The sequence below is a fragment of the Narcine bancroftii genome, chromosome 9 (genome assembly GCF_036971445.1).
Source record: "Narcine bancroftii isolate sNarBan1 chromosome 9, sNarBan1.hap1, whole genome shotgun sequence".
Taxonomy (NCBI): domain Eukaryota; kingdom Metazoa; phylum Chordata; class Chondrichthyes; order Torpediniformes; family Narcinidae; genus Narcine; species Narcine bancroftii.
Window position 1 is genome coordinate 43,454,414 of NC_091477.1, and position 24,376 is coordinate 43,478,789.

Below are 24,376 nucleotides of genomic sequence, written 5' to 3' on the forward strand. Positions count from 1 at the left end.
AACCAATTTTCCCCTGCAACCGCTGCAACCGTGTCTGCCTGTCCCGCATCGGACTTGTCAGCCACAAACGAAGCTGCAGCTGACGTGGACATTTACCCCCTCCATAAATCTTCGTCCGCGAAGCCAAGCCAAAGAAGAACCCTCTAATGATCTAAGTTAGACAATCTACTCACTCACAACTTCTAGATCTGCACAGCAGGCAAGTTGAACAAACTGTAATTGTACAAATAGAAAATGTTCAAAATACTTAGCAGGTTAAGCAGCCCACGTGGTAAGTAATAATTTCGGGTTTCAGACTTGAAACTTCACACTCTGCCCATATGTTCTTCCTGACCTGCTGAGTGTTTCAAGCATTTTGGGTTTTTATTTTATTTATTTCCAAACATACATTGTTCTGCTTTTGTTAATCCTATCAAATTGTTGTTCACTCCAAACTACAAAGTTCTATCTTTATTACGTTTTTGAAACAAAAAAGCTTGGAGAACAAATACTAACCTGCATATCCCAGTGCCTGAAGCAGCTGGATTTGGTGTGGTTGTAACTGGGCAAGCTCCATTATAATGGCTGGTGCAAATAGGGGCAGCTGCTGTCGTCTTTGGGAATAACCCACTGTTTGGAATATGAGAGTTAGCACTTGGAGGCACAGGGGTTACAAGCAGACCTGTAGAAGCAGCAACAGAGTTTTCTGAAATCAAGGACACATCTGGAGGCAGATTATTAGTCAGGGCAACTGCAGAGGTCTGATGCACATGAGGCAGAACTTGCGGGATAACAGATGCCACAGGTGGTTTCCTATTTGAACTTGTGGAGGTGACAGTGCTATGTGACACAGTACATGGGACTGCAGAAGTTGGATGTTCATGCTGTTGAATAGTTACTGCCGACTCATTTGCAACTTCAGGAGATCTCGGTGCTGAAAGAGGATGTTGATGGGATGACAAGCCTGTGGGACTGTTAGGAGGAGCTGCAAGGACAGAATACCTATGATCTTCTGTGCAGTGAAACTCGCCACCTAGAAGACAAAATACTGTAAGTTATATACTAAATATGATTTTGTATGAGTATGGAAAAATCTCACAAGAAAACTTTTGTCATCTTCACATTAATACTGGGGAACCATATTATGGAAATTAAAATTGAGATGCTTTAAACATATTCACAAATGATAAAAGATTGGTTGTGCTTAAAAGGCAGACCAATTGGAAAAAAAAACATGAGTAAATAAAGCCAGCTGCAAAAATCAGAAACAATATCTAATTAACTATTTTAGCTGCTATTTTGATTTGCACCTTCAGAGTAGAGGAAACTGAGCTACCACTTGCCTTCAGATTAAAGGACTACAGAATCCCAACTTGGATCACAGAAGGGCTATATAGTCCCCAACGAACAAAATACAAAGAATCAAGGATTCAAATTTGTATCCTCGATGAGAACAAAAGTGAGTCAATTTTCTCAGTATGAGTCCTCAACAGTTAAGACATTTAACTAAAATACTTTAACAACTTAAATTTAATCAATACAGTTGAACTGTTTGCATGTGTAATAATGCAATGGGGGAAGGGGTGTATTATACTGACTGCTTCTCATGTATGGAGTTGCTTGCTATTGCCTATGGTTGTAGAGATGGCCCACCTGGTATTACAGATGTAGCTGTTTTCCCACTGGCCAGTTTTGTGCTGGCTGAGAGTCTGTAATAAAAGCCCTGTATTAGTGTAACACTTGTCTGGTCCATGTCTATGGCATATCAATTTTATTAACAGTCTCTAGGCACCTCGATACTGGCCAGTGGGAAAGCATCTCTATCTGTTATACCAGTAGGGTGGAGTACCTCTACAGCCATAGCCAATATCAAGCAACTCCATACATGAGAAGCAGTCAGTATAACACTCCCTCCCCCATTACATCATCACAGCATGGCACAAATGAATCTTCTTATTTAAATTTGCAGATAGAACACAAAAGTTGTTTCAAAGGCCAGTATTCTTTACCTTGATCTTTACCCTTCACCTGATCTCAAAGGAAAGCTTGGTCATTTCAGAAGGGAGTTAACAACAACCGTCAAGTAAGGAAGGCAGGTTTCCTCTGAAGACCATTTAATTAATTGTTACTCACCTAGTGATTAGGAAATAATTATGGTCTTTACACTGCACGCATGTAACGGCACAATTAACAAAAGTTGCCGTTACATGGGCAGTCTAACAAGGAAAATAATGGAATTTTTAGTCAATTCCTGCATTGGGATTTATCCTGCAGGACCCATACTACTTTTCGGGGAAGCCTGCAGTCTAAATCACATTGCAAAACTCACCTCATGAATTCGATGTCCAGCTGATGACGCAGACCATGTTGCTCCTGAGACTAACATGCACAGGAACTTAAGGCATGCAGTGGAAACAAAGACTGGTGAGTAATTATGTTAATTTATGTTAAATTTTTCTGTTTTTTTTCCCCAGACATTGCTATCTAAAAGACACTAATGTGTTCAAAATACCATGGAATGTGTCAATCTGGTTCTTGTATCTGCACAAGATGAACTAAAGAATAAACTCAGGATTTGATGAGAATTATACAGTTTTTAAAGTGAATCTAAAAACCAATACTTCAATCAGCAGTAGCTAATCAATGATAACTAATTTCCCAGGGTGACAAAGGAAGAAAAACTACAAGAGTAGGCCATTCATCCCCTCGTGAATGTTTTCCTATTTAACTGGATCACTTAATGCTTAACAATCTATTGACAGGTTTTGAAAATACTCAGCAATTGAGCCTCAATAGTTATCTTGAATTTAGACTTCCATTCAGTTATTCAACCCTGGCTGAAGAAATCCTCTTCATCTATCACCACAAATTGCTGAGACTCCTAATTTTGGATCTGATTCTAGCAAAAAGGCCACAATCTACCTTGGCAAGTCCCTAAAAAATTTTCTGTGATTCAGTGAGATCAGCTTTCTCAATTCTGGAGGAGAGGCGGTACGGTCTGCTTAATTTCTGAGAAACTTGCCATCATGAAGGAATCAATCTGATCTTTTCATACTAGCTAGATCACAAGTATATACTTCCTTTAATTGGGAGACAAGGCCTGTGGTAGAAATGATGTAGCAACTACTATCCATAAAGAAGCCACTCCAAGACTAAATAGGCTCTTAACTGTGTCGCGTGAGAACAAATTCATAGCGAAATCCAGATGCGCTTTAAACTGTTTATTAATGAACACAAAAGGACTGGTAACACCCATGGTAATGAAGTAACATCTATCTTACGTAATAACAACTGTGTTAACAGTCAACAGAAAATATTGGAGCCCCACTCACCCTCCTCATCTCTACTACCATACCAGTCAATGCGGGCTAACGATTCTCAAACCCTCACGAAACCTTGCACATGCGCCAACAACTGAAGTGAATAGGGCATGCACACTGGAAGAAACTGATCGCATATAGCCCCTGGACCCCCCCGACGCACGCACCCACACCAACAAGAATAAACAACACATGTTTGATCCCTAATTATTAGGTCTCAAATAATAATTACACAATTATAAATAACAACCAAACATAGTATATTTCAATATTATGTAGATCATCTTTCTTCATAAGGCCAGAGATTACCAGCACATAGCCTTGAAAAAGTGATCTTAACCACCACTCTGAACCAGTAAAGTCTGTAGTCTGTGTAGTGGACAAGGGACAAAGTCCAAAAAACAATAAAGCCAGTTTTGGGCTTGGCAAAGTTCCTCAGTCTCCTGCAGAAGACAGACTTCGATGATGGGTCTGTTCAGACAGCTGGTTTTGGTCTTGATCTAAACATGACATACAAGTCCCTTTTTGTCCAGAATGGTCTCGACAATTTTTCCAGATAGCCAGGAGTTTCGAGGCACTAAATCATCCATGATGATCCCAATGTCTCCTGGTGTAAAGTTGCATCTGAACTGTTGTTCCTGTAGTTGATGAAGATATTCTTTTCTCCATCTTTTCCAGAAGTGTGATATATACTGAACTTGCCTCCTTCTGAAACTGTCCTGGTGGCATTGATGGTAAAGTCTTAAGAAGCAGAAGGTGGTTCAGGGTAAGTGCTTCAATGTCATTTCGATCTGTAGAAGCCTTGGTGATTGGATGACTGGAGGATAGCCTCAGCTTCATATAAAACTGTGTGGAGACCCTCCTCATCAAGACTTTGCACATTTAGGGTGGAATTGAGATCTTTCCCATACACCTCCATGGTATGAGCCAGCAGGGGGATAGAAGATCCAATTAATTCCTTTCTGGAGCAGTGCATTATGGATTTGACCCTGATTCCAGCTTTCAATTCCCTCCCTCAACTCGCGCTGAGCTCCCACAAAATTGGTGCCACTGTTCTTCCACTTGACCACCTGTGGCTGTAAAAGGCCAAAGGGCACTGATGAAAGACTATGTCAAGTGACGATGCCACTTTGATGCGAGTTGCTCTTACAGCTTAAACATGTGAAAAATAACACTATTAGCGCTTCACTCCAAAGGGTCAAAATAATCAACATCATATGTGAAGGGAGGTTCATCTGTCCAGGGGCAAATCTGCCATCTGCTGATATCAAGGAGTAGCATTTATACACTGACAAACAGCACATTTTGACACAATTTTTCTGATTGACACAGTGGCACCAGGAATCTAATAATTTTGGGGTAGTCTGGATAACATAAGGTTGTAACCACCATGACCAACCTCTTCAGGAATATGTCAAAGAATTAGTTTAGTTTATTTATATACCACATTTAAAACAACTCACATTGACATAAAGTGCTGTACAGACCATAAATTACATCTTAACTTAAGCAACTATTTAAAGCACAGTACAAAATGGGTACCTGAGGTTTAGAATGGTACATTCAATATGGTAACAATCTGAAATGTGAAAATCTTTGGCCAGTATGACAGGATGTTTAATCTCTTCTAGCATTTGCTGCTCTGCGAAGTCGCCAACCAACTCTTCTAGAATGGGGTTGAGTTTACGAATGTGCCTAGCCCTCTTACCTTCATTCATTTTCTCAGACTTGAGATTTCATCTGCAAATCTCTTCTTCTGTCAAAAGAAAATTATCCCCACTTCAGCATTAGCCCTGTTTTCCTGAGTCTCCAGATTTCCTGTCTCCTTTTGTGGTAGGATCTCTCTGATAGACGTTATCTGGATAAATCTGAGCAAGAACACTGCTTGCTTTGTTTCCTCTTTCTGCTGCAATTCTGAAGCAGTCCTTTATGACTGAGCATCCATGTTATTTATTACCCTTTTCAAACAAGTCTAGGATGAGAAATAATAGATTAAGTGAGTTACTGGATCCACTTCTTCAAACATTATCTGAGCAGGATTTACAGTTGTGTTCCTCATTTCAGAGTTCTTTGGTGAGATTTTTTCCAATCCATCAGGATTTTGAGGCCATTCTTCCTGAGACCACAGAAGAAAATGAGGCCCGGACACCCATATTTCTTTCTTCAGAAAAGATTTGACTTTCAGGGAGGGTGGGATGGGAGGAGGGGGGGGGGGGGAGAAAATGGCACTGTATATGTGTGAAAAGGAAAAAGTGTGTATCATGGTTAATGTGATTTATGGTGTGAAAAATAAAAAATTTAAAAAAAAAGAAAAGATTTGACTTTCAAACCTCAAGAAGCCATGTCTGCTGGATTATTAACTGTAGGGCATGTGAGACTTTGCCAATTTCAGCAACTCTGTTGGCCACAAAGTTTGGAATCTTGTGATCTTATTGTTGATGTACTTGGGCACAGAGGTCCTATCGGTCCAAAATATGGAGTCTGCTAGTTTCACCTGCCATTCTTTTCTCCACACTGTGCGTTCTGCTCGCCATGGTGGCAGCAGTCAACTCCATTGGAGCCACTCTTGCTTTTCCCATCACAAACCCACAATGTTACTGTTATCATGCAGTAACAGGTAACCAACAGTTCAATAACCATCCTCACATGGCATCAGCAAAATAATGCAGTTGAGCAGATGTCACCATTCCAAAGTTTGTGACTTTGAAGTCTTCAAGCTTATGAAGATTCTGAATCCTGAATTCTTGTACAATGGAGTCTGAGATCATATCATTCCAACCAATCCTTTTCCTCCACAAATCTTGAGGATCTTCTTGGCAGTCAGGACTACTGGTGTCAATATTCCTAGGGGAATATTTCTGTTGAAAGAATCACTCTTCTTGTGAGGGCCCAGTCTTTCAGGATGATTTTGAACTTAAAAATATCAGACTGAACACACCTAACACCCCCTCCACAGGAAGGTGGTCATGGTCCAAGTCCAGATTCTTCATTTCTTTTGCACTCTGTTTCAGGTAGAGCAGCCAACACACGATGACTGTCACTTACCCACTTGGTAAGTAGAAAATCGCTCTGAGGTCATGATAAAGAGCTATTGTTTCCTTTTCTGAGGCTGCTGAAGTAAGGCAGTCATAGTTGTTCATGATGGTGCTGACAGCTTGAGGGCTAAATTGTTTAATATTGTCCTCAGCACACTTCCTAAGGGCAAAGTTCGCACAACTTGGAGATTAAGTTGCTCTAAATAGATGCACTGTCATTCTATCTTCCACTATGTTCTGACTGTAGACTCCATCAGTCCACCAGAACCATAACAAGTCACGGTCTTCATTTGGAACTTTCACCTGGTGAAACATTGCTTCAACGTCTGCAGTGATGACAACAGGTTCTTTACGGAATCTAGCCAAGACTCTTATCACTGTACTAGTCTGGTCTGGCCTCTGTAAGAGCTGAGAATTTAGTGAAACTCCCCGAAATGTCACTCCACAGTCAAACATCACAAAGTTTTTTTCTTTTGTGGATGCAAAACCCCATGGTGTGGTTGATACAATTTTTTACTATCACTATGTTCCAAGACACCATCTGGTACTTTCTCTGTTTAACCCAGTGGTTCTCAACCTTTTTCTTTCCACTCACATACCACTTTAAGTAATCCCTATGCTATCGGTGCTCTGTGATTAATAAGGGATTGCTTAAGGTGGCATGTGAGTAGAAAGGGAAGGTTGAGAATCACTGCTCTAAACCCAATTGTTACTAAAATATTTTGCTTGAGAAAATTGGCCCATTTCCTCTGGAGTTATGAAAATGTGCACATAAAGAGTCAATTAAAATAGTGGATTTCAAACTTTTTCTTTTCACCCACATACCACCTTTAGCAGTGATTTCATTTTGCCTTTCCATGACTGAGAATATGTTGCTCTGTTCACTGTTGTACAAACAGTGATGTAGCTGGAGCTGTCACATGTGCATGTTCATGCAGATTTCTGATGCTTGACTGCATTGTCAAGGGAGATGTGGTGAGAGATTGGATTTGAGTTACAGCTCTGTCTGCAGTTGTTATTATTGGTGTTTGTGCATTGTTAACACCATGCTTTGGGAGGATTTGTATTCTGTGGTACAAAAGGAACATTAAGTGTTTTCTTTTCATGTTGTCCTTTCTCAAAATATAACTCCATACCCTCAGACACTTCAGGTAAGTTACTTCGAACACTAGATAACTGAGGCTCTTCACTTTCGCCATAGTAGCAGCAAAGTTTGCTTCCAGCTCCAGCTGCTCCGTTTCCCTCCTTAGCTGTACCTCCTGCTCTTCCAAGGCATATTTATCCTTAAGCAATTTTTGTCATATAAGAAAAGAGCAGCCATTTCAGCCCTTATATGTGGAGATATAGTACTGGAAACTCTGGAACTTGATCCAGAAGAACTTTGTTTGCTTCTCCTGCTCCCAACATTTGACACCCTGTCACCTGGTTGTATTTCATCCTGCTTGTCAGATGTTGCCTTAATGCTTGACTTTCTCCAGTTTGAATTGCACATCCTTTGCATTTTCATTCTCTTCACCACCATTTTGAGACACACCTTCAGCCATTGCCAAGTTGCTGACTTTAAATTCAGTTGGTGTCTTCTGCAGTGGTTTTACAGGGTCTTCATTCCCATCAACCAAAGCCATCTCTTCTTCTATTGCCTGTTTCAACCTTGCAATGAGAACGCTTTTGACACCACTTATATTTAGGTTCCGCCACTTCAGTTCTGATTTGAGATCTACGACCCGCAAGTCTATGATACATCGTGCTTCAGCGGCGATGCCGGTGGCCATTTTACACGTCTCCCTCCAACCGTCCACTGAGCTTAAGCAACAAGCACTCACAACACAAGCCCAAAATCAACAGTCCCCAATGGATAAGCAGCAGCACATCCAAACTGTCTTCAAACTTGCAACAAATACATAGAAGGAATCCACTAACAAAAGCCTATCGCTTGTTATGGTTGTGATGCACTGCTGTCAATGAGCGCATTTCCACTGCGGCAGCAGTCAATAATATCGCTGTGATTCTCAACAAATTACTCAACCGGCAAGTATATAGGACATTCTGCTCTAGGGTTAAGCCCTAGACCCCTCTGTCGCTGATGCTCAGACCGATGGAGGGAGATTGCTGTCAGCAGCCTGCACTCAACATTTCCAACATGGCCACCATATTGTTTTCAGTATTGCTCCAAAATGAAGAGGGGACATAGTCCAAATGTTGCCAACAATACCATGGTAGTGGGTTGTGCAAAGGAAAGGGAATAGCCAGCACACAGGATGGAGATTGAAAACTTGGCTGAATGGTCCACCAACAGCAACCTTGCACTCAATGTCACCAAAACTAAGGAGCTGAGTGTTAACTTCAGCAAAGGAAAGCTAGAGGTTTACAATCCAGTTACCACTGAGGGAATCACAAGTGGAGAGAGCGAGCAAATTTAAGTCGCTATTTTGGAGGGTCTTTCTTGGACCCAACACACCAATGGCATCATGAAGAAAGCACATCAGCCCCTCTACTTCCTCATGAGTTATGACATCAGAAACCCTGGCAAATTTCTAGAGGTGTGGTGGAAAGTGTGCAGACTGGCTGCATCAGGAATACCCCTGAGTGCAAAGCCTTCTAAAAGGGAGTGGACACAGCCCAGGACATCACAGGCAAAACCCTCCCCACTATTCAGTACATCTACAGGGAACGCTGCCGTCAGAGAGCAGCAGCAACTATCAAAGAGCCTCACCACCCAGCAGACGCTCTGATCTCGCTGCTGCCATCAGGAAAGAGGTGTTGGTGCCACAGACTTGCACCACCAGATTCAGGAACAGCTGCTACCCCTCCACCATCAGACTCCTCGACGACAAACTCAATCAGAGACTCATTTAAGGACTCTTGTTCACTCTATTGATTTTTTTTGTTCTTTCTGTATTTACATTAGTTATCTGTTGACAATTCTTTGTTTACGTGTTTTACACTGTGTACAGTTTATTTTTTTTGTACTGCCAATTAGCGGTAATTCTACTACACCCTCAGGGTTGTATGAGATGTCACGTGTGTACTATGACAATAAATCTGAAATGTTCCAACAATATCCATTTAATCCAAAACTTCGAGATTCAAGGCATCCATGCAGTTCTGTCGGCTATTTTCTGTTGACTAAAATGTAGCGACTACTATCCATAAAAAGGTCGATCTGAGGCTCTTAATTGTGACACTTTAGAACAAATTCATAGTGAAGCCCAGATGCGTTTTAAACTTTTTATTTTCACGAATGGAATGTTTTTTGGTGTTAATAGTTTTAAAAATCTTTTTATACAACATTTTACATCTCTTCAACAATTGGGGATGACATTTAACCTATCAAATAGTCATTATTTCAGAAACTATCAAATTTGACATTTTGTTCACTGTAACCTTTTAACATTTCCTACTCTTCTTGACCCAAATTTTATTGATGAACTCTTTGAGTTACAATTTACTCATAAAGGGATGATATCTACTTTAAATTATAAACTATTGAATACAAAAGCAATTTATTTAAGTGGAATTAAAATTGAATGGAGAATGATCTGAATATCTCTTTCTCAGAAGAAGAATGGACTTTAATTTTGGGCCTGATTTATGATTCAACATTGTGTGCTAGGTATAGTCTTATTCAATTCAAAGTGCTACATCATGTGCATTTCTCCAAAGTCAAACTTGCTCGAAATTATTCTGATATAAGTACACTTTGTGACAAATGTAAAATATTCAGTGCCTCTTTGTTACATATGTTTTGGACACCCTAATTTGCAAAAATATTGGACCAGCATTGTTTAGAACTTTTTTAACCATATTTAGGATCACTTTAGACCCATGTCTGGTAATTGCACTATTAGGTTTTTCTAAAGATATAAATATTATTTTATCTTCTAATCAAAGGTTACAGCATTCTTCACTTTATTAGCAAGAAGAGCAATTCTGTTAAAATGGAAAGATGAGTTCCCACCGACACATTATCATTAGCTATTAGGCATAATGTGACAAAAATCGATTTCTATTGATAAGACTTGGGACCCATTTCTAGCTCACTTCCATAATTTGACTAATTAGGTCTGATGATGGATGTCACTGGGCCTGCTTGTTTTGATCCCCTGAGGCCACTTGTTCGGATTTAACACTACACACAATATGAATTTTAACCTTGATTATTTGGGTTTGATTTTTTTTTTCTTTTTACTTTTTCATTTTTTCTTACTTACCTCTTACAATATTTTATGTATTACCAATTATTGGATTTAGAATTAAGTCATATTGCTACTGTACCATATGTTATTATTTGTAAATCTGCAAAGGTTTAATTACAATTGATTTCTTGCTTTTTTGTTTGTTTTTCAGAAAATATCGGAGCCCTTCTCATCTCTATCCTGCTATATACCATTCAACACGGGCTAACGATTCTCAAACCCCCGCAAAATCCCCGCACAGTGAATCGCGTGTGCACACCAGAAGAAACAGAACGCGCGCATCCTCCGGACCCCACTGATGCACGCAGCCAAACCAACAAGAATAAACAACACACCTTTGTCTCTTACAAATGGTTTAAAACTAGTGTATGATGACCATTCCACCCATTCACAACAGAAGCCCAACAGACCCCTGAGGGTCAAAGCACATTTAAGTAAAAGTCTTATTTTCTTCTCACCTCAGGTAACATAAATATTTTAATGATTTTTATTTAAATGTAGTCTGTAGGAGAGAAGTTTGGAAGAAACCAAAATTTGACTGCTTCACAGGGAAGGGCGGCCCGTAAACTTTGATCAGAGTCTGAATGGGGCCATAGGGGAAAAAAAAGGTTGAAAATGACTGATTTAGAAGCAAGATGAATTTAAAACTGCTGATTCTAGTTGGGATTAGCCTTGAGTGGTAAGTGCAGGAACTCTCCGGGAATCTGGGGAAGGGGGGTGTCTGGAGTAACTCCTGTATCCTGATAATACAGAATAGAGTGAATTGTTAAGCCGTGCTCAAAGCTTAATTGGTACATCTATTGAAAAATTGATTAGGCACTGAATGGAGGAATGTAAGAAAGAATCACACCAGTTTATCTATATTCATGTATAAATATGAACTTTGTAGCTGCTAAAATTTAGATTCTCCTATTACTTTTATTAAACAAGGGGACGACATTTGCCATTCTCCAGCACATTCCCTGGAGCCAAAGAGGACTCAAAGATCATAGCTCCTGCCCCAGCTACCTATTCCCTCACTTTCCACAGCAACCTGGGGTATATCCCATCCAGCCCAGGGACTTATCAATCTGATTAAGAAGATCCAATACTTCCTCTTCCTTAATTTCAACAATGCCCAGCACATTGGCCTGTTCTATTCCGACCTCACTCTGATCAAGGTCCTTTTTCTCTTGTGAATGCTGAAGCAAAGTATTCATTTAGGACCTCCCCAACCTCTTCTATCTCCAGGCGCATGTTGCCTCCTTTATCCTTTACCAGCCACACCTTAATTCTTGTCATCCTTCTGTTCTTCAGATAAACATAGAACATCTTGGGATTCTCCTTAATTATACATGCCAAGGCCTTCTCACGCCCCCTTCGAGCTTTCCTTTGTTAAGATCCTTCCTGGCTACCATATACTTCTCATGAGCTCTTCCTTTTTCCTATGTCTAATATATACTTCCTTCTTCCTCTTGCCTAGCTGCCTCACCTGTTTTATCAACCATAGTTCCCTTTTCCTAGTCTCAGTGGGACAAGCCTATCCTGAGCCTAGCATGAGGTCCCTAAACTTCCTCCACATTACTTTTTCCTGCTAATGGTGGGGCATATGTTTTTTTTAATTAAAGTGGGGCCTAGGGCAAAAAAATGTTGAGAACCACTGTTCTACAGCCTCCTCCCTTTCTATAGTCATGATACTATCCCTGATCAGTAATGCTACTCCCCCCTCTCTTAACTTCCATCCTATTTTTAAAACTTTCTTTTTTTTACTCTGCTAACTTCTTGAGCTCCTCATCCACTCAAAGCTTATAATTCTTCAATATTTCTAGTTGGGGTTCAGTGTTACTTTATATGAATTCAGACACAAAATATTTAATTTCTCTGCCATTTCATTACACTCCAGTATTTAAGTCTGAAAGAGAGCTCTACAAGTTTTGTTATGTCTCTTACACCACCTCTTTCCCTTGCCCTATTAATTCCTCGATCCTCATTTCCTGACATCTGGAATTTTCCAAATTCTCTGACTCTTGCATTATTTTGGCAAGATTATAAGCCTTCTTTCATCTACTACTAACATCATTCAATCACCATTCAATAACCTCTGAGCTTTTCTTGCTTTCATAATGGAAGTATATTACTTGTAAACTAATTCTTTAAACGTCAGCTATTGTTTGTTTATATTTCTTAACATGGTTACTATATCTATTTTGCCAACTCGTCTTTTGATTAATTTGTTCAGATTTTATTTCAATTTTATATAAAATTTGATCATATTGCAATCATTATATTAAATACGAAAGCCAATTGCAACATGACAGCCCATTAAGAAGTACCATTCAAAAAGGCTCTATTTAAGAGGTCATAGGACGTTACCTGGTGGTGTTGGCCTTCTGGACATATTCTTACATTGCACAGAACTGTTTTTTACAGAGACACAGGAGGGCGATCTTGAACAGTCACTAGTTACCCTGTTGGATTCCTGGCATGTCACAAAATAAGAGAAAAGGAAATCAGGAAAAAATAAGCTGATAAAATTCTCACTAAGTCAAAACATACAAACAAAGACTTTTGTACCTGACTGTTTCAGAACAAACTCAGATAAATGTCTAAGAAGTGCACGATAGATAGGAATTAAATGAGCAGTTCAACGTTTATAGCGCTGCAAACCTGCTACAATGTCTGTAATGTCAAGTGCAAAAAAAACCTTTTTTCTGTGGATGTCAGTTTTGTTACAATGCATCTCAAATGAAAGGACTGGAGCAGGCTCATTAGAACTGCAATTACATAGGTGATACATTTCTATTAAAGGTGCTTCATTTTCAAATTAAAATCTAATGAATATATGCCAGTTGTAAAAGTGACAATATCTTGTCCAACACATCAGAACTTTCTGAATTTCAAATTTAAATTTAGAGACACAGCACGGTAACTGGCCATTTCAGCTCACGAGTCCATGCCACCCAATTTACACCCCATTAACCTACACCCCCAGTATGTTTTGAAGGATGGGAGAAAACCACAGCCCCTGGGGAAAACCCACGCAGACACGGGGAGAACATACAAACTCCTTACAGTCAGCGCGGGATTCGAATCCCAGTCCTGTTTGCTGGCGCTGTAAAGGCGTTTCGCTAACCACTCGTCCTCTAGTTTTAAATATTTTAAAACTTGCTTCAGAAGATGCAGAAATTAGCATTAGTTCAACCTCTGCATTCCCAGAACTCGTTCAGTCAGTTTCTTCTCATTCTTCAAGAGAGGCCAAGACATCATGTTGCTTGGCCAAGGCAACAATGCAGTTTCTCCCACATCAAATCCAACAGATCTTTCTTTTGCAAAGAAAAACTCAAATGAAAATAGATGAGCACAACATTTGCTGAACTAAAAACATTTTCACAAGTTCAAATTTTGGCATTTCACGGGTGAAACAAACGCAAATGAAGTTATATTTCATTTACTATAGCTGCAAATTGGTTATGTTTTGTCATAACAAATCACTTAAAAACTCCATTTATCCAGCTGAAGATTTCAATCTACAATTTTCATGCAGCAGACAACAATGTCTATTATTGGATCTGAAATAACAGCTCTTCTGAAGCAATTTAAACATATTAAACCAAATATTGCTTTAAAACCACCAAATTTTCCCATTTCCCCCATAATCTGATTTTGAAAAAAATCAGAATTAGATCCAAATTGATGGATATGCTGTCATATGCATGATTTTTTTGAATTCCACAGAATTTCCTGACTGTTAATTTGTTTAGATATGATCAATAAAACAACCAGCATAATGGTGCAATGATCTTGTATCATTGATTTGAAATTTAAATTTGTATAAAGTACAAATCAATTAAGCAATTTCAATAAATCCAAGAAGATTATCTAACCTAAGACTATTAATAAATCCAGGCACGACTTATCAAAGGAACCTTTGATTGTCAGATGCACGGAACAAGTGTTCAACTCAGCTGAAGAGCTGTCATCAGGTTAATCCTACACATGTTAAATCTTGCTCGAACACAATTTTTAGAATTTCGTCATCATCTGGTCCAATTCTCACCCAGCCTATGATTGCTCTTTCTTTAAAATTAACTTTTGAACACTGAGGTGCAGATGGAGGTTTCTCGTCAGGAGTAATCACAACAGCACTGTGGTTCTTCAACTAAAACTATGACTTTGACAGCATCTTTAATGCAGGTCAAATTTGCAAGATTTCCACTGTGATTAAGAATCAAATAGAAGTAAAGTCGTCTACAGTCGTCATGACTGAAGTAAAAACACAACGCTGGTGAAACTCAGCAGGTCAAACAGTGCACTTTATATCGTAAAGATAAAGATATCACTAACGTCTCGGGCTTCAGCCATTCATCAAGGTATGAACAAAATGTAGGCTGGCGCCCAAACAAAATGGTGGTGGGGAGGGGCAGGGGAAGGCGCACAGAACCAATCAGGAGGTAATAGAAGGAAAGGAGGGAAGGCATATCAGCAACAATGGGAGAGGGGAATGGCTCTGTGAATGGAAATTGAAGAGGATGGAGAGTTGGAGGAAAGACAGAGGGATGGTGAAGAGTGGGGAAACAGGGAGTAGGCTAACAAAAAACAGAAAAGTCAATGTTTATAGCATCCAGATGAGGAGTGCTCAGATGGAAAAATAGGTATTGCTCCTCCAATTTATAGGTGGTCTTGGTTTGACATTACATAAGGTCATGGACAGACAGGTCAGCACAGGAGTGGGGCACAGAATCATTTTTTGAATATTTTATTTATTGAGTTTCAAACAATTTCCAGTAATCAGTCCTAAATTAGTTATCCATTATACAGGTACATGATCCTTTATCCGGAAACCTTGGGGGACAGTGTGTTCTAAATTTTGGGTTTTTCCGGATTTCGGAAAGCCCACCCGAATTGTGCTGCCTATCCACCCCCACCCCCTTCCAGTCACCCAGCAATCTCCCCCGGCCGCCGGTCCCTCGGCCCCCTCCCCCGACAGCCGGGCCCTCGGCCGCCTCCCCCGACCGCCTGTCCCTCGGCCGCCTCCCCCAACCGCCTGTCCCTCGGCCGCCTCCCCCGACCACCCGTCCCTTGGCCGCCTCCCCCGACCGCCTGTCCCTCAGCCACCTCCCCCGGCCGCTTGTCCCTCAGCCACCCAGCCGCCTCCCCCAACCGCAGTCCCTCGGTCGCCCGGACGCCTCCCCTGACTGCCGGTCCCTCGACCGCCTCCCCCCCCCCTTATCCCAGCATTACCTCCTATATGTGGGACTGTGCTTATCCCTCTCCCCGCCTCCCCCCACCAATATGCTCAGGCGCATGTCCACATTTTGTTCATACCTTGATAAAGGGCTCAAGCCTGATACGTTGGTTATGGATCTTTATCTTTGCTATATAAAGTGCACTGTTTGACCTTGTTTTTATAGGAATCAAATAAGCTGAAAAGGATTCTGGGGGTCAAAATATTTGATTTTAAATACTGAATGTGCTCTAGTGTCTTAGAGAAGTGGTATTGTAGTTACATATTAATCTTTTGATATATGTTTCAAGATGCATTGCTGCAAAAGTGTTCATTGACAAGAGCAAAGATTATCACCAGATTCTTGTTTTCAGGTGGCAATTTGCATTCAGATTCTCTACCTCCAACAAATTCAGGTCCTCATATTCTATGAGGACAGGAATTAATTTAATCCTCACTGCAGTTTTCCAATTTGAGGCAATTCTACTGAAGAAGCAAATGCCTCTCTTTAATTCCTGAGAGGAAAATGGATACCATGGTGGATGTCTAGCTCCAGGCAGTTCTTTTTTCCCTTCAGCTCCATTTTCCTGCATTTTGCTCCCTCCTAATTCTAATCTATGCTCATACCTTTGTAAGTGTGCCATTAGGAGTGGTTGTACACGTTTCAACTTGCTGCTGTTGTGGATGAGCACCACTGGATGCCAATGTCTGTCTATGCATTTGATGGCAGCAGTGGATTGCAGAGTGATGATATTTTTCTGTTGGTAACCTGTGGAGAATGGAAACTCCATCTCCTTCCATCAGTGTTCTCACTGATTCATCAGTCATTTCTTTATATGCCTGACATTCACCTTGTCCTACCTGAAACAAAATAAGGTGCACTTTCAATTACTCATATCCTACCTTGTATGAAGAGTACACAAAAGATGTCTGCAAGGGTACATTCACAAAATTATGTAAAACTACATAACTTGACATTTTAAACCATTATTTTTTTCCAACTGTTTGAAACAAAAATATGTAATGATTTTCTAGTTCCATGTTATAGATTATAGAACATAGAAATCTACAGTATGGTACAGGCCCTCCAGCCAACAGTGTTGTGCCACCCTAATAACCTACTCTAACAACTGTCTAGAATTTCTCTACTGCATAACCCTCCATTTTTCTCATTTCAATGTACCTATCTGATAGTCTATTGAACCTGCTTCCACCACCATTGCTGGCAGCACTTTCCATACATTCACCACTCTCTGAATGAAAAACTTACCTCTTAACTTCCCCCTGCACTTACTTCCAAGCACCTTAAAACTATGCTCTTCATGTTAGCCATTTCAACCCTGGGAAAAAGCCTCTGGCCAGCCACACAATTAATGCCTCTCATCATCTTGCACATTTCTGATCAGGTCATCTTTCGTCTCCATTTCTCCAAGGAGAAAACACCAATCTTTACTTATGCTCTCCAATCCAAGCAACTTCCTTGCAAATCTCCTCTGCCATACCATCCACATCTTTCCTGTGATGAGGTAACAAAAACTGAACACAATATTCCGAATGGCAGCTAACCAATGTCTTGTACAGCTGCAACATTACCTCATGGCTCTTGAACTCAATCCCATGGTTGATTAAGGCCAACACCACATTGGCCTTCTTAACAAAATTATCAAGCCGTGCAGCAGCTTTGAGTGTCCAATGGACACAAACCTCAAGACCTCTCAGTTTATCCACATTGCCCAGAGTTCTTCCATTAACATTCTGTCTTCAAATTTGACCCGAAATGTACCACTTCACACTTTTACTAAGTTAAACGCCACAGGCCATTTCTCAGTCCAGCTCTACATCCTATCAATGTCCATTGTAACCTCTAACAGACTATCCACAACACTTGTCACTTTTGTGTCTTTCGCAAACTTACTCACCCACCCTGCTACATCCTCATAGGACATGGACAAAAATTGCAAAGTGGTGAGATCCCAAACAGATTCCTGCAGAATACCACAGGTCACAGATCTCCGTGCAGAATACGAACTAACTGCAACCACCCTCTGCTTTCTCTAGACAACCAAACCAAAAAATGAATCACATTAGTTTTACAAATTATAGACTGGGGCCCTGCCTGCAAATATAGACAACTCAGATAATTATTGAAAATATTTATCCCTATTCTAAAACGATAACTACACAAGTGAAATTAATAATAAAGGTTTTAATATTAGTATAGAGATTAAATATAGAATACAGAATAAAAATACAGAATCTTATATTTGTATTAAGTATGGCAGATTACACACTTTCCTTTGACTTCAATAGTCAGATAGTGCTAATTTAAATATCAAGTAAAACTGAACCTAACAAAAATATTTTAATATTAAATTGGATTTTTAACAATGAAGGTCTTTGAGTATTAAACTTGCTTCCTTACTGAAATTAAAATAAAAGTATTTCAAGTGGCATACAAAGGTCTATGTTAATAAATCTCTTTTGAAAAAATACTTACTGATCACATTGCATTATTCCTTTGTACTTCTAAGAAGTACTTAATTGTGTGGAAAGTATACTGACAGGTTGCATCACAGGCTGGTTTGGTAACTCCAGTGGCCAGGAACAAAAGGCTGCAGAAAGTGGGAACGTGGGCAAGTCCATCACAGGTACCGACCTCCCGTCCATTGAAGACATCTATGTGAAATGCTGCCTCAAGAAGGCAGCCAACATCAGGAAGGATCCCCATCACCCAGGTCAGTTTCTTCTCGCTGCTACCTTCAGGAAGAAGGTACAGAAGCCCAAAGTCCAGCATCTCTAGGTTAAAGAACAGTTTTCTTTCCCAACAGCTATTAACCTCCCAAAACTACCCTAACCTTAATCATAAACTACTACAGGACCATAAAATGTCTGCCTGCACAAATGAAACATAACCTTTTTTCTTGCATAAATGCACTATGAATATTTTTTAAATATTTAATATCTTTTTTTTGTCTTGACATATTGTGGTTGTTTAATTAACAACGAATATAGTATACCTGTTTAGCTGAAGCAAGCAAAGATAATGTTCTAAATGTGGATGACACAAGGGTGGAAACTGAAATTTACTATCTTTCCATTGATGATCAATACTGGGTTAAAGAAAGAAGCAAAGAGAGTGTCTTTAGAACCCTCTAGCTGAAATAACAATGAAGAAAGAGAAGAAAAGGTTTTTTTTGTCAAGCTAAAAGGGGTAACTCAGGACCTCCCATCATTAAAATAGAGATAAACAACCACATCTTAAGAAAGACATACACAGTCCTTAACAATAAAGAAATGGCCAACCCAATTTATTACCCTTTGCCTGCTCAACATTGAGCTGAATTTAGTATGGTGAGTTAGTTCACTCACAGTTAAGACAGAATTTAAAAAATGACCCAAGTCTACTTACACAAAACAATCAATCCTAATCCAATGTCCCTTTTGGTATCCCATCCACAATTACCACGCATGTGGAAGATATGCAACTTCTCCAACATCCAGTCTTATAGCACTGGCCATAGTTTTCTCATCTGGTACTTTTATTTCTTAAAATTCATGGCATCATATTTCAGTCAGACTGTCACATTTTAATGCAACAAGATGTTTTTTGTCTCTGCTGTACAGTTTGATTGGCTTAAAAGAACGGAATAACAGGAACACCAGAAATAATGTGAAGCGATAGAAGTCAGTGGAAGTAATATGAAGTTGTGGGTAGGTTTTGGTTAGAAGCCAAAAATAAGAAAGTGTTACTCAAGAATTTTCATCAATTTGGATAAGGATGGGGTGCAGAATTGACACTTAAGAATTAACTTTTATTTCAACGAGGTCTTGCATTTACAGTGTGGGTTGTGAAAAATCAATTAAACCCAAAATGAGATTTTAAAAAAATATTTCTCATAGAGCAGATGAAGACAAAAACTTGAGAAAAACAGGCTTGTACTGATGAAATAACCCAGACAGTAGAATGGTGACAGTCAAAATTAGCAATTACCTGTTGAGTTGTGCTATTACATTATTTCCCCATATTTGAGAAGTTATTTTTCTTCATTTTTCACCTTCACCCCCTGAATTTCAAAAATGAAGATCACTGAGTTTATTCACCTAATAAAAATAAGAACTTTGTGTTTCTAATTGGCTGTAAGGAATGATTCATCCAGATCATTGCTCAGTCTCTGACTTCCTTTCAAACAAATAATTTTCCAAATACACTTGCCATGCTAGAGCATGACAAGACCACATTCTTATAAATCCTCGCCATTAAATAGGGGTTTGCCCTCCTCAGTGGTGAAAACTTAAATGTTGGCTAACCATCAGCAATTTATGTTAGCAATATCGTGGAAGCCCAGAATCAGCACCAATCAAGCCACATCCCTTTTATTTCAAAAATAAGCTTTATTCATAAATATATACAGATAGTACAATCATGACACATCTTTCTTTATAGTACTCACATCCTCCTAGTATTCCTGCTAACAACAGTCACTTTGATCTTCCACCACCCCAAATATACGCCCATCTGCTACAGTGCGCGGAGTCTACAATGTTAATTATCCATATAATTTGCAACAATTACAAACCCTAATTTACATGGCACATCCTAATCCACAACCTCTACTATGTAGGACACGAGCACTACATCCATGGGAATAATTCCACCAATATTCTCCTTCTAGTTACATTCCATTCTTGGCTTTAATCCTAGAATTCAGTGCCCATTAACACTGTGAGAGTGCTTCACTAGAAGACGGCAGCAATTCAAGGTTGCAGTTTATCATAACCTTCAATACCAATTCAGAATGGCCAGTAAATGTTGACTTTGCTATAGATTCCTCTCCCTACAAGCAAATAAAAACAGCACACATAAGAAAAAAATTTCCGTAGTGCTGTATTTATTGAAAGCAAAATAGCTGAGAGGTACACTGAACAGAATGGAAAAGAGGATTATCAGTAGAATCGTAAATTGGCCATAATGGCTAATGGAGAAAAGGTGCCATAATTAACTGAATGGCAAGTAACAAGATCTACCAAGTGAATGGAAGAGGGAAGAATGATCATTCTGAACTCAAATTCAAGGGGAACTGGGGGATGGGGGGGGGGAGGGGGGGGAAAGAAGAGTAAAAGTACCAGACTGAATCAAATTCCATGGTACAAGAATGAAATAGCAACAGTTATTATGTAAAAAGTGGAACAATATGATTAATTTTTGTCTCTGCTGTACAGTTTGATTGGCTTAAAAGAACGGAATAACAGGAACACCAGAAATAATGTGAAGCGATAGAAGTCAGTGGAAGTAATATGAAGTTGTGGGTAGGTTTTGGTTAGAAGCCAAAAATAAGAAAGTGTTACTCAAGAATTTTCATCAATTTGGATAAGGATGGGGTGCAGAATTGACACTTAAGAATTAACTTTTATTTCAACGAGGTCTTGCATTTACAGTGTGGGTTGTGAAAAATCAATTAAACCCAAAATGAGATTTTTAAAAAATATTTCTCATAGAGCAGATGAAGACAAAAACTTGAGAAAAACAGGCTTGTACTGATGAAATAACTCAGACAGTAATCCAAAGAAATTGTAAAGAAAATTGGGAGGGGAGAGCCAGTGTGGACAATGAGACAAAGGAGCAGGTTGTGCAAAGGGGTTTGGATGGGTACATCAGCTGTTAACTGTTACATGTTACTCTTCTCATTTCTTTCATTGTCGAGTTTAACATGGTTAACAAGTTTGCCTAACAGTTTGAACATTTTATAAGATTAACTGAACCATTTTTGATACACCAGTCTTTTGAAAATTATTGACTGAAAAAGACTTGCATTCAAATCTAACATTAGTTCGCTGCCATGTTCTCATGGAAACTTTCTTCCCTATGTAATTCTTAGCATGCCCTGCTAAATTAAAATCCTTATTCCATGAATCTACATCACAGAATGTTTGAATTGAGCTGTATTTCCTCCTAAATACAAAGTAATCACAATCAAATTACCACAGCAAGTTCATGATAAGGACCAATTCTACAATTACAACTCTTTTTTAAAAAATATTTTATTTAAAATTCCATACATGCAGTACCCACAGTGGTTATAATAATACAGATATCAAAAGAACAAATTGATTACATACATGATGGTTTTCACTCCACCCCAAAAAGCCCCTTCCTCCTACCCAACCACCTCCCTCAAAGAAACAATGTACAAAATTAAAATACTTTATAAATATAAAAAGGAAAGAGAAAAAGTGAAAGAAAAGAAATCTTTGGGATTGCAGAGAAAGATGTCTTCTAATACAAATCACCAGATCTAACATAAGCATACAGAGGAGAATCCCTTAGGTCTAGAGGGATAAGAAGGATATCATTACAAATTTAATCTCATTATTTGGGTATATGGGCACCGAATTTGTAAAAAGCATATGGTATTTATTTCTTAAATTATAGGTGATTTTTTTTTTCTAAAAGAACACAACTTTGAATTTCAGCATCCCCCAGCATAGTCAAAGGTATAACTGATTTCCAAGTAATTGCAATACATTTTGCTAATGCTAATTTAACAAATTCCAATTGATAACTTGATAGCTTTAATTTAGGTCTTGAACCTTCAATATTTCCTAATAAAAATAAATCAGGACTTTGCGGAAAAGCAATTTCTGTAGCTTGTTCCAAAAAGTTACGTAAAGCCGCCCAAAAAGGCCTTACTTTAGGACAAGACCACATTGAATGGTTAAAGGATCTTACATCTTCACCACACCTAATAAATCTGGTTTCAATCTGTTTAACTTCTGTGGTGCAAAATATAAGTGATGTAAAAAATTATATTGAAATAATCTATATCTTACATTAATAGTATTTATCATACAAAACTTTTCCAATGTTTGTTGATCAATTATAATATTTAAGTCTGTTTCCCATCTTGTCTAGTTCTATGTAATCCTAATTTGGAAGTTCCTGCTTGTAATAATGAATATATCAAAGAAATGAATTTTTTAACAACTCCACTCCTAATAAGAAGTTCTACTTCAGTACAACTAGACAGAAACATAGTACATTTGCTTCTCAATTGCTCATATGACATTAATTGACCTCTTTCATAACAATCTTCAACATTAACAATCCCTTTACAAAACCATATATTCAAGAACTGATTATCTCTTGAAAAAGCTAAAAGAGGTTTTCAGATCAATGGTGATATAGGTAATATATCAATATCACCAATATCATGATTTATTTTATTCCAAACATTAAGCAAATGTTTCTATAATAGTGTCTCTTTATTAGCAACCAACAATTTCAATTCCAACTTATATATTCATTCTTCTGCTTTCTTCTCTCCTATTTTGTTCTAGTCTATATTAACCCATGCGGATATTTTATTTTCAAAAAAAGCAAGAAATCTCATCTGTGCCACTCAATAATAGTTTCTAAAATTAAGAAGCTGTAAACCTACCAATTCCTATTTCCACGTTAATTTCTCTTTAGAAATTCATGACATTTTATCTTTCCAAAGTAATTTCCTTACATGTTTATTTAATTCTTGAAATTTTTTTTTTTAAAGGTATTAAAATTAGTAATGTCTGGAAAAGGTATTGTATTCTTGGAAATATATTCATCTTTATACAATTCACCCTTCCAAGTAGAGTATTAGGTAAATTTATCCATTTTTTTTCAAATCTTCCTCAATCTTTTAAAGTAAAGATAAATAATTCAATTTATACAATACAATTACAACTCTCAATTCCTGTTGACAATTTCAGGGACAGCCAAGGAAAACAAAAACAAGGAAATTGAAAAGAAGTGGCTAAGATAAACATCAACAGAAAGAAATCAAAGCCTATATTTATGTCACCGAGAAGTTGGAGGGAGTTGGCAGGTTGGGCAATAGCACTGGAGAAAGAATCAGTCAACATTTTGGGTTGGGACCCTTGATTGAGATCCCAGCATTTGCAGTTCTTGGTTTTTCCAATTGCCTAAAATGCTTCATAAGCAATTTTTAAAATATGGTCCTAGCATTGGAAAACATTGAACTTGTCAGCTATTTACAAACCAGTTCACATATTCAGCCATCAATAACAAAGATTATCACTCAAACTTCCACCAACATTTTAAAATCCAAGATGGAATGCATTTGCAAGTTCAGGGAAAAATTTTCAAAGCATGGACCTCCCAAGGTACTTCTAAAATTAAATCCAAATGTGATTTCAAGGCCACAATCTTGAAATACTATTCAAATTATGAACTTCAATTCATCATAAAGTGAGATATTACTATATTGTGATGTTTAACCATTACTATAAATTTAATAGAAAGATACCTAGAATTATTATCTTGATTTTATCTCCCTTTGATCTGGCCACATAATTATTTTTCTTTTAAAATATTTTTATTAATATTCATATTATGCAAATTTTAACAGTACAGCTATATATTGTAATGTATAATTCAAAAGATAAGAAAAAAACCCAGAAAACCTTACAATTCAAAACCCCTACCACTAAGCAAGGTTAAAAGCTGACACGTAAGAATCAAGTGACAACAACCTGGAGATGGACAGCAAAGCACCAAAGCTTCAGAACAATCCTAATTCTTTAGGTTATAATAATAGTCCATATATGGGCCCCATGTCTTTTGAAAGTTAATATTTGACTCTTTAAAGG

The 24,376-nt window shown here is 38.4% G+C and overlaps 1 protein-coding gene across 3 annotated transcripts in view; it reads right to left on the reverse strand.

Annotated features, from left to right (window-relative positions):
• fam193b (family with sequence similarity 193 member B) overlaps positions 1–24,376 on the reverse strand; it is a 118,954-nt gene that overhangs the window by 37,153 nt on the left and 57,425 nt on the right. For 2 of the 3 annotated variants that reach the window (XM_069898896.1, XM_069898895.1), the window contains exons 3-5: positions 16,361–16,594; positions 12,883–12,988; positions 496–1,012 (exon numbers count right to left, since the gene is read on the reverse strand). In XM_069898896.1, coding sequence (XP_069754997.1) covers positions 496–1,012; positions 12,883–12,988; positions 16,361–16,594 — 857 coding nt within the window. The remainder of the gene's footprint in view (positions 1–495; positions 1,013–12,882; positions 12,989–16,360; positions 16,595–24,376) is intronic. The other variant, XM_069898897.1, reaches the window with a different exon arrangement.